Source organism: Amblyomma maculatum, chromosome 5, assembly GCF_055883805.1.
Source record: "Amblyomma maculatum isolate TAMU_Amacu chromosome 5, ASM5588380v1, whole genome shotgun sequence".
Classification (NCBI taxonomy): Eukaryota; Metazoa; Arthropoda; class Arachnida; order Ixodida; family Ixodidae; genus Amblyomma; species Amblyomma maculatum.
The window spans coordinates 43,064,520-43,076,119 of NC_139348.1; the positions used below are offsets into that span (position 1 = coordinate 43,064,520).

The following is an 11,600-nucleotide window of genomic DNA, read 5'->3' on the forward strand; positions in this document are numbered from 1 at the left end:
TCGCAGGAAAGAAAATGCGAATATCTGTCACACACGTCCTGTGGGTACCTGAACCGCGCCGCAAGGGAAAAGAGGAAGGTGGTAGCGAACGCGGTGAGAGAGAAAGGGGCGCCGTAGTGGAAGGCTTTGAAATAATTTCGACCACCTGCGGTTTTTAACGTGCACTAACATCGCACAACACGCGAATGACTTCGTTTCGCGCCCCGCCAGGGTGGTGCAGTGAAAAGACGCCCGACTACTGTGCCGGAGTACCCGGGTTCGAACCCGACCTCGGCTGCTGCGTTTCGATGGAGGCGGAACGAAAGGCGTCGGTGTGCTGTGCGATGTCAGCCCACGTTAAAGATCCCTAGGTGGTCGAAATTACTCCGTAGACCTCCACTACGGCGCCTCTTTCTTTCCACCTTCACTCCTACCTTCATCCCTTCCCTTACTGTGCGGTTGAGGTGTCCACAGCAAACAAGTGAGACAGTTAGCGCGCCTTTCCCTTCCTAAAAATCAATCCGTTTTTTTTTTACTTGTTTACCAACACATGTATTTCAAGGTCAAACTGCGGCGAATGACCTTGAGTGTGAGCGGTAGAGCTAACGCTCTAAACTGTTCTTGCATCAGTAATTCACATTCCGTTTATGGGGCTGGGGCAGGTGTGTCCCCGCCGCTTGCGGCGGGAGCTAGCGTGCCGCAGAATTTTTATCTGTTGTAGGCCCGCCACCGTTTCGGTGTTGGACGACGGCTGTTGCTGCGGCGCGCGTCTTTCTCTCCCTCTTCCTTTTCTTCTCTATTTTCTCTTCTGTCTGCACGAGGCAGCGGAGGTGGCTCAGCTACAGAGCCAGTAGCAGGCCCGTGAATTTTCTTTTCCTTCTTCCTACAGCCACAACAACAACAACAACAGCATTCTGCTGCGCCTGCCATGCGCGCAACATACCCTCGGGCAAGGATGATTGCAGCTGTGGGCGCGATAAACGGCTGGCTTTGACAACCACATTGCACCACTCACTTTAACCCCCATTAGCGATTATGCATTACAGCATTGCTCAAATAGCCGTTTTGATGTTTTAACAGTGGCGCGAGCAGTTCCCTTCCCTCAAACCTGATAGGGTGAACTTATTGAAGTCGAAAACCATGCGTATGCTGAAGCCTTACGCCAAATTCCTGGGAAAACTAAGCTTTTGTGTAGCAACACAGTCCTGTTCGCTTATGTGTATAGTTCTTTTTAATTCGAAAAGTTTGCCATAAGGCATATGTTGACAAAGGAGGAATGGGATGCAGGAGATAGAAACTTAAAAGAATGAGGGAAGTCCAGTTTCACTTAGGTATATTTACCACTGCCCAAACACTCCGAGTGCGTTCATTTGCAGACGGGACGCAGAAGAAAATTATCACGCTGAGTTATTCAATGTCTCCTTGTTATTGTCTGACTGGTCGGGCTTACTGACTCATTCAACTACGGTAATTTAATTGGTTGGTTGGTTCACAGAAAGGGAAAGGCGCAGTATCTCTCACACTTGCTCTGTGGACACCTGAACCGCACCGTAAGGGAAGGGATAATTTAATTGCAATCTGGAGGGCATTACTGACCGATCCCGGCTTGATGGCGTAGCAGGTGCGGTTGTTGGCAGACCACCCTCCGGGACAATGGCCTCCACTCCACGGGAAAATATCTTCCATGCCAGACATTTGTATTAGCACGTCGGAAAGCGGCATCGAGTCGGCGACCACGTGCAGTACCACGTAGAACGTCAGCGCGTAGCCCATACCTGCGTCCACACCGCAGATGTACATAAAAACAGGCCAAGGCGTCAACTATGCGTCGGCAAGGAGCTTTCAATTGGAGGTAACAGAATACACACGCAGTAATTTTAAATAACCGTGTTCTTTATTAGGAAACTTTATATGAACCTAATCTTTTATGCGAAGCATATTGCTAGAGGTAAACCACAGCCCTTCGTGACGGTTACACGCCGTGCAAGGAATGTGGAATGCTACGTCACACCACGTGATACGCTGACGTCACGACAGAGGAGAGACGGGGGTCCAGCTCGATCCGTCGGCTGCAGTTGCACGCCGTGTGGACCACGCGGTATGGTGACGTCACACCACGTGATACGCTGACGTCACGACAGAGGAGAGACGGGGGACCGGCTCGCGCCGTCGGCTGCGGTTGCACGCCGTGCGGACCACGTGGTATGGTGACGTCACACCACGTGATACGCTGACGTCACGACAGAGGAGAGACGGGGGTCCAGCTCGCGCTGTAGGCTGCGGTTGCACCAAGGAGGTTATACAAAAACTGCTGGAGCGGAGGGCGCCTATGCCGGCCAATGGGTTCGGGTGAAGCCGACGGCAGCCATCTTGTGGGGGGCAAGAAGCAGCCTGCCAAGCGCCTCGCAGCGCTGTTCGCCGACATTAACAGCGGTTTTTAATTGTTTAACGGGTTTTCAAGCTCTAATGCAACACTCTAGACTATGAGGCGAGCCATATAGGTGATGACAGGATTGATTTTAAACACCTGCGCTTTTTTAAAGCTGAGATATCCGAGTAGTGGGGAGTTTTTTTTTTTTTCATTTTATCGGCACCAATCTTGGCACCAATATGCGCTGTATGCAGCTGCCGCAAAGCAGAAAAGTAAAGTAGGACAAAACGAGTTCAGCAATTATCGTTTATTCATCTTCTTAAATGCACTCTCTTTAAATAGAGAAATTTATCAGTCATGGAAGATGTCAGAACAAAAATCAATTCAAAGACATACTGGAGTAAGCAAGAAACCTGACTGTCACACTGACACAGCCAACTTTTCTATATAATTTCTATATAACCTCCTTGGTTTCATGTACCCAAAGGATTTTTAAGTTGTGATGCAATGTTGTGGGCTACCAGCTGAGCAAGTGTTAACTAATTGCAAGTATTATTTGAACAAAGTGAATTAACTGCTAATAAACTTTAGATTTTGCACGTCGAGTCATATGTCGTTAAATAGCATATGTCGAGTATAAGTGCACTGGCTTGACTTAATTCCTAATTAATTATGCTAATTAGATAATTGTCCATAAAAGTTGAAATACATGCATTGGCTACAAGTCATATATCGTTGGATAGCTTATGGCGAGTACAAGTGCTTTAGACTAATTTCACGTCTTAATTGATTACCGCTAATTAGTCCATTGTGATTAAACCTGAATTGAATGCTATCCTTTCAAGTCATATATCGTGGTGTAGCTTATATTGAGTACAGTTCTACTAAATTAATATCATTGCAATGAGCACTAATTTGCGCAATTAGCGGTAAATCAAACATGCAGCTAGTCTAGTGCTGTTGCACTTGGCATAAGCTATCCAACGATATACAACTTGTAGCTATAGCATGTTATTATTCACAATTATGCAATTAAAGTAATTAGCGCAATTATCGGTGAAAATTAGAACGTGCAGCTAGTCGTGCTGTTGGACGTAGCATAAGCTATCCAACGATATACGGCTTTCAGCTATAGCATGTATTTTAATATTTATTCACAATTATGCAATTAGCAGTAAATAATTAGCGCAATTAGCGGTAAATAATTGAAACGTGCAGCTAGACTAGTGTTGTTGGACTTGGCATAAGCTATCCAACGATATACGACTTGTAGCTATAGCATGTATTTTAATATTTAGTCACCATTGTGCAATTACCAGTACTCGGATATCATGAATATCTTTAAAAAGCTAGATGATTAAAATCAATTCGGAGATATCCAATATGGCTCACGTGATAGCCCAAAGCATTGCATGAGAACTTAAAAATCCTTTAAGCCCTTGAAACACACTGGCAACGCAAGTGAACAGCGCTTCCAAGTGCTGGCAGGCCACTTCTTGCCCAACGCAAGATGGCCGCCGCAAGCTTCACCGCAGCCCATTGACTTCCACTCCAGCAATTTTTTATATCCTCCTTGGGTTGCACGCCGTGCGGACCACGTGGTATGGTGACGTCACACCACGTCATACGTTTACGTCACGACAGAGGAGAGACGGGGACCGGCTCGCGCCGTCGGCTGCGGTTGCACGCTGTGCGGACCACGTGGTATAGCGCAGGTTTATACATAAAGGGGAGAGGATTGGTCTCTGCCATGATGGGGCTTGGTGCAGGTGGGTCACCGCTGCTTGCGGCGGGGGCTGGCCTGGCACCGAATTTTTATCTGTTGTAGGCCGTCATTGCACACGCCACCGCTGGTGGTAGACGACGGCTGTTGTTGCGGCGCGCGTCTTTCTTTCCCTCTTGCTTTTCTTTCTTCTCTATATTCTCTTCTATCTGCACGAGGCAGCGGAGGTGGCTCAGCTAAAGAGCCAGTAGCAGGCCCGTGCATTTCCTTTTCCTTCTTCCTACAGCCACAACAACAACAACCAGTAGACCCTCACAAAAGGTGGCGATGCCTCCAGGGAGTGCAGCCGAGCGGTGGAATGAAAAGTGAAGGCTGCGGCGTGCTGCAGAGAGCCCAGAAGAGCGGGAAGAACGTTTGGCCAAGGAGCGTGCTCGGCATGCGGCTCGGCGACAACGATGCTCCACTGATACGAGCAACGCTTCCACTAGTATGGACACTGAGTCTAGTAGTACATCGACACGTTTGGAGCGTTGGAATGCCTCTAGGCGACGGAAGCGTGCCATGGAACCATGGAAAACCGAGTTTAGCAATCAATAAGCTTCGCATCTGACCAGGCTTAACCAAGCTAAGCCTCAGCCATTTTTTTCTCATACCATAAGTATTTAAATATAAATCACTGCACTGATAGATGCACTGAGCCTCGAGAGGCTCGAACATTTTTTGCGGCCAACGTTTTCGCTATTTTAACTAAGCCTTCTCTACTAGTATTACATGGTAGTCCTAACTACTCGATAGAGCCAAAATGGCGGATTTGGAGGAGAGCTTAAGACGCGTGCCCGGCCTCTGCAGATTAATTTCGTTTATTTGTCTTGTTGCTGTCCCCGAGAAGCGAATTTTTTGTCCAGCTTAGCAGTCGAGATACGGTCCTAGAAAATTAATAGCTCCACATGCTGTCAGGAGAGCTTGCATTTCTCGCCTTATTACCGGTAGACTTCGAAATTCTACGCGAAACAGTACTAGATTTGTACATAGATCAAAATTGTTCAAAGATGCTTACAATAAAGGTATAAAGCTAGCATTGTTGTCTTTTTTACAATTTGCTAGGTAGCCTTTATGTCTCCAGTTATGCTGTCTGTCGTAATGAAAACTTGCGTCCATTAGACCCACGTGCCCTTATTTCAGGGACTTACGTTTGCGTAGAGCAGCTTGAAAAACTCCATTAGTTTCAGAAAATTTAGGTAATATCATCAAATATTTTTCTGGGTGAGTTGGGGCCTATTGTACACTAAAAGGTTATAGCTAAAACAACAACACAGAGACAGGTTGATGAGACACAGTAGTGGTTCCTTAGATTCCTTATCTCAGTAAAAGTTCTCTTTGCATCACGTTTCACCCCTATAAGTTCCCGCCCAAAATTCCCAAATGTCTCATCCTGGAGTATTTTCACTTATAGGGAATCAAGTTGATGTATACAAGCGATAAAACGATAAATTTCCTGACGCCCAAGCTATGCGATACAGTATCTAAGCATTTCGTATCAGCAGTATATTACCTTTTACTGACTGTAAAAGAAAATTGTTATTTATGAAGCAAATATAAAAGATAAGCACTCTCCGGAGACATTTTCCTTTGCTCATCCCCTCGTTTCGCCAATTCCCGCAAACTGCAGAAAGGATCTTGCTACGCCAATCAGTGTTAAGGGCGCAGTTACCTCAATCGATTGTGGTTTTTGGACTGCAATTTAACAGCAGGAACGAAATCAGACAGTGTGAATAGTTTGAGACTACATGCCGCGCACTGACCAAGGAATAGCGGGACCGCGGTGAAGATGCCGCAGTTCCCGTCCCCGGAAAATTGTGCCAGGTTGCTCTCCAGCTGCATCATGGGCATCGCCACGGTGGCCAGCAGAGTCAGGTACGCCAGCAGGAACGGCGCTGCGCATCGCAATTGGTGCAAGTTATTGCCTAGACGAATTTCGCTTTCAATAACCCTGGATCTGGTGCAGTAACTTAAGAAATTGTTTCGGTTTATTTTTTTACATTTATTTTCCAGAAGTGACAGGCGCCTCTAAGATGATATAAAGTATCATAACACGGCTGCAACATAAAATCGTGCTAGCAATGGAACTGGAAGATTAATAAATTTCCAGTGACGGGTCTTTTTTTTCACATTTAGTTTCCAGAAGTAGCAGCGCTCTCAAGATAAGTATCGTAACATGGCCGCAATGTAAAATCGAGCTAGAAATGGAAGATAAATGAATTTCCTGTAAGGGTGAAATTAAAGACGAGCAGCATAGTCTGCGTGTTCGGTAAAACTGGAGGCATTTCCCGTCCTTGACATCGCTAATTTGCAGAACTGAATCACAGGACCGCAGATGAAGCCGGTGAGAGCAAGAGACATTTTGTCGCATAACAGAGACTCAGCATACTCTGTCGTATATACAAGGCTGCTGTCTGTTTGAGTTCACTGACAACAGTGAAAACGTACGTAAGGCACGTGTACTGCTCACGGATAGATATCGACCGCTTCAAAAATTAAGTTGTGGTTTAGCTCTGGCTAACCCTAGTTGAATTGTGAAAGCAATGGCGGAAGCTTCTTTGCCTGCTGCAATATTACCCTATCACGCCCTATCAGTGAATGGTGCTACATTATTGGGAACAATTAAGCTCATCCTTTAAGGGATGCATAAGCTACCAGCCCACATATACAGTCACGCTTCAACCAAGCCGTTTGACGTGCCTGCGTGTCGTAGGGGTAACGAGAATGCAAACGGTTCTGGCAGGCTGACTCTGATATCACCCTCCCTTGTGAAAGGAGCGACCCGAGTTGGCGCCTCCTGCCCATGGCATAGAGGTAACGTGAAATCGAATGTCATGGCAGGTTGAGGTTTATGAGGAGGCCGTAGCTAGGCCTCTTGACAACGTAGCTGCGGCGACTCGAGGTCTCGCTTGGGCTGTCGTAGAGTTGCTTTCGCAATAAAACTGGCCATGGTGCTCATTTTTCTCTCCTGATGCAGTAGCGACTAATTGAAGTATACAGCGCTTTTTTTAACAAGCAAATAGAATGCGTTACAATCGCGCGCAGAGACCACATGTTTCTATATTTGGTTTTTATAGAGATTGACTCTGCACTTCTCTTTAAAATGAACCTTGCATACTGTGAGCCTTCTGTGGACCTTCTTTTATTTGTACATGCCATGATCTTATTCTTTCATTTGTACATACCATCATCATCGTCCCGCGGCGCCGGCTCCGGCGCGCGCCTAGGTTCGTGATCGGATTAAAACGCTAGACAAGGCTTCGCTGTCCTTGCCGTCACGACCTCGCCGTCTCGACCTAGCCTTCTTTTACAATATGAATATCCGAATCCGTTACGCTTTCCGATATATTTGTTCAGGCTGGGAAGCTCCACTTAATCGGGAGGAAGTATTTAAGAACCTGTCCTCAGAGCCAGTTTCGCCACAAACTGCCACCGGGTGGTCCGTGCGACTTAACTCGGGTAGAGTGTGGCGGCAGCAAACGATGGCAACCGGAGAGGCTGCAACAAGACCGACGGTGTCTGTTACGTGCAGTTTGCTTTTACCCTTGCAGTTTCTTTGGGCACATGGACGCCAGGACGAAATAAAATGACAACATGTAATTTAGAGTGGTATCTTTATACTTCGCAGAAGTTGCTGTAACGCCAAGTGGTAGTTGGCAGATCACATGTCTAAGAACTCATTCGTCCATGTGTTGTGCGACTTAACGATACCACATGCTGTCACGAAATTGGCACAACTGTCTGGTAGTTGGTTACCTTGGCAGCTTAATGAATTAAAACGGCATGCTAATAACAATGTGCGAGATATCAGAGGCACATATTAAAGGATTGGTAACTAAGTGAGCTTCAACTATCGCGTCATTAAGGCCAACGTGTCGTACCTTTTAAGGCTGACGTTAAGTGTCCTCCCTTGCGGCAAGGCAGGTTCTGCCTTAGTGCATCCCACAGTTTCAGAGCGGCACCGTCGGCGAAGGCGCTGGGAGTAATTCGCTTGAAATGAGCGAACTAACCAAGCTACCACTAATCAAGCTAGGTTCATCCCTACGTTCAGGCCCGGAAATGCTTGAGAAAACGGCCGCGGCAGCCTTCGCTGTTACAGAGGTAACTTGAGATGACGTGTCGTAAGTACACGGCTTCTGTTTGCACGCCCGTTTTTTTGTTTTGCCAGAACCCGACGACTGCTTTCTACATTGAAGTTTGCAGCTGCTTGCTTCGCATACCTCCGCCGTAGAAGATGAACATCATGGGAAACATGGCGGTGTTTCTGCCACCGGCGGTCATCATGAACAGGGCGGCAAACTTGTGGGCGCGGCTCTGGTACGTGCCATAGTTCTGAGGCACCTGAGGTTCCTGCGTGGGCTGCAGGAAAACCGCAGCAAAGCGAGGCTTATAAAATGACAGAAACGGGGTCTTTACAATTATGTTGCCTTATTTTCTGACCAGTGCGGCAGGTGTCGTTATTTGCATACTTCGTTTACGTTGGAGCACACACAGTGCAGTGTAGTGAAGTGTAGTGTAGTGTAGTATAAGGCGGGATCAGAGTTTTATTTTTCTTGGCAAGACAACCGCATTTGTGTCAAGTGCTTGGAAGTGGGTTGCGCACGCACAATTTCATCTGCTCGTGGAAAATAAGCCCAGCTCAATGTGCAAATATACTTTGTCCACGAGGAACTAGGAGCACGATTAACCATGGGGTGAAACTGCCGACATGTCTTCACTGTAGCATTTCGATTATAAACGCGGTTATACCAAGACGGTGATAAGATCAAGCCATACGTAGATATAAAAATACAAAACATTTCATTTAAACAAAATGGCTTGCTGGGCGAGTTGGTTGGACATTAGGTTAAAACAGCGCTAGAAACACACACAGATTAAAAGACAAACACACATTACAGGCAGCGCAGTGTGAATTTGTCTCTCTATCTGCACGTGCTTCTAGCGCTGTTTTAACATAATTTCATTTAGTTGTGAAACAAGTATGCTGAATGTAAACGGTGTACTTATTGGAACGCACAAATCATCGAGACATCCGCTCTCAACATAGGGCGGTCAAAACTACCTGACTGTGTAAATGGCTCCACATCTGCCACTCACACTGACATTCTCAGGTGACTACAAGGTCGCTCAGTGCGCGACTGCTTTTTGTAGTACCGGCGGCCCACCACCAAAAGAGCATTTCAAGGCGAATCCAAAATCGTGCGTTCGAGCCGACATTTCCTTGCGAAAAATATCGCATGAGTATTTACTACTACCCAGGCAACTACGCGCAACTTTATGAGCCACGGCGGAACATGTGTCGAGAATCACAGCGGTAATGGTTATAAGGCTGCGGCTTTTTTTTTTTTCAAAGCGTCGCAAGAAACGAAAACTACTACCATACACAAACATTTCCGTATCTCGTCAGCGAGTGCTACGTTTCAGCCAAGTCGCGAGCAGGTTAGCGTGACAAGTGTAAACAGCTGTACTATAAAAATCCTACGCCTGGGTAGTTCACGCAAGAGAATTCCTCTGGCGACCGCCATATTAATTCTTCGCTGGACTGCTTTGTGCACTTGGCGCTAGCGGGGTGAACCTCCATACAGAAGGTGTTTCGACATTTTCCTCGCCCAATGGAAAGGAAAAAATTATAAAAACGATCCCTCGTACGCAATCGCTGTGGTAAGAACGGGGGAAACAACTTACTCCGCTCTCCTCCTCGCTGTCAGCCATGCGCCGTGTGAAGTATGTCGAGGGGCGCCCTGAGTCCTTTAAGTATCGGCTTGTGTGAGAGCCCAAGTACGAGGGTAGCAGCCGGTCTCTAAATCAGTGTTCTTCTGACACCTGAAAAAACCGTGTGCCTTCGCGCGCTGGACATCTTCCTCTTCTCACGGGATTTTCGGCACGCGAAAACCTTTCTTTTCTACATTTTTTATTCCTACCACGTGAACATATTTTCTAAATTTGTTACCTACTAACCTTGATCCCTAGATATTTACTTACGTACGAGGCGAATCACGCAAGGGCGAATTATTCATCATCTTGACGAGTGAGCCAGGCTACCTTGTCCAATACCTCAGGTTGTAGAAGTAGTAGCGAGTCAGTTCAGTTCAGTCGTTCAGTCGTGGCCGACTCTTCGTGACCCTATGGACCATGTCACGCCACGCTTTCCGGTCTCTCACTATCTTCCTAACATCACATACCTTCATCTGCAGTGCCTCGAGGATGCCATCTAACCATCGCGTTCGCTGCCTACCCCTTCTCCGGTTACCCTCAACCTTCCCCAACATCAAATCTTTCTCCAGCGACTCCTCTCTTCTCATCAGATGACCAAAGTAGCTGAGCTTTAACTTTAGAATTTGACCCTCCAATGAGAAGTCAGGGTTTATGGTCGACAATATCGACTGATTTGATCTGGCAGTCCAAGGAACTCTCAAGAGTCTTCGCCAGCACCACAATTCAAACGCGTCAATTCTTCGGCTGTCAGCCTTTTTCACAGGCCAACTCTCGCATCCATACATCACAACTGGAAAGACCATAGCACGAGTTATACGGATCTTGGTTGGCAGATTAATGTCTCTGCTCTTTACTAGGCGGTCAAGGCTAACCATTGCTCTCTTTCCCAGAAGCAGGCGTCTCCTAATTTCATGGCTGCAGTCTCCTTCCGAGGTAATCTTGGAGCCCAAGAAGAGAACATCTGTCCTAGCTTCCACTTCTTGTCCATTGATGCTCCAGGACTTGATAGGGCAAGACGTCATGATCTTTGTCTTTTTAATGTTCAGTTTAAGCCCAAACTTCTCACTCTCTTCTTGTACGCGCATTAGAAGTCTCTTGAGTTCCACTTCACTTTCTGCCATTAAAGTGGTATCTAAGGTTGTTGATACGTTTTCCAGCAATCTTCACTCCAGCTGGAGACTCGTCCAGACCGGCCTTCCTCATGATGCACTCTGCATATAGCTTAAACAGGCAGGGCGACAGTATGCAGCCTTGCCTCACTCCTTTCTCAATCGGAAACCAATCAGTAAGACCATGCCCAGTTCTGACTGTGGCCTCTTGTCCTTCGTGCAGGTTCCTGAGCAGACAGATGAGGTGAATTGGAACTCCAATCTCTTGGAGAGCTTGCCACAGCCTGCTGTGATCTACGCAGTCAAACGCTTTCGCATAATCAATAAAGCAGAAGTAGATGGGTTTCTGAAGCTCTCTTGCTTTTTCCATGATCCAGCGAAGGTTGGAAATCTGGTCTCTAGTTCCTCTGCCCTTGCAAAACCCAGCTTGCACGTCCGGAAGCTCTCGATCCACATACTGCTGCAGCCTACCTTGGAGGATTTTGAACATCACCTTGCTAGCATGCGAAATAAGCGCGATCGTGCGGTAGTTGGAACAATCTTTGGCACTAATTTTTTTTGGAATGGGGATGTAAACTGACCTCCTCCAATCCTGTGGCCACTGCAGGGTTGTCCAAATCTTCTGACATAATGTATGCAGAATGTTAACAGCGTCATGGTTGAG

At 46.8% G+C, this 11,600-nt stretch overlaps 1 protein-coding gene across 1 annotated transcript in view; it reads right to left on the bottom strand.

The window, feature by feature from the left end:
* The window catches only part of LOC146188187 (sodium-dependent acetylcholine transporter-like), a 38,729-nt gene extending 28,905 nt beyond the window's left edge, over nucleotides 1-9,824 (bottom strand). The window contains exons 1-4 of the mRNA XM_084605004.1: nucleotides 9,798-9,824; nucleotides 8,333-8,471; nucleotides 5,876-6,007; nucleotides 1,576-1,754 (exon numbers count right to left, since the gene is read on the bottom strand). Of these exons, the coding sequence (XP_084461130.1) occupies nucleotides 1,576-1,754; nucleotides 5,876-6,007; nucleotides 8,333-8,471; nucleotides 9,798-9,824 (477 nt within the window). The remainder of the gene's footprint in view (nucleotides 1-1,575; nucleotides 1,755-5,875; nucleotides 6,008-8,332; nucleotides 8,472-9,797) is intronic.
* Nucleotides 9,825-11,600: the final 1,776 nt, after the last annotated feature.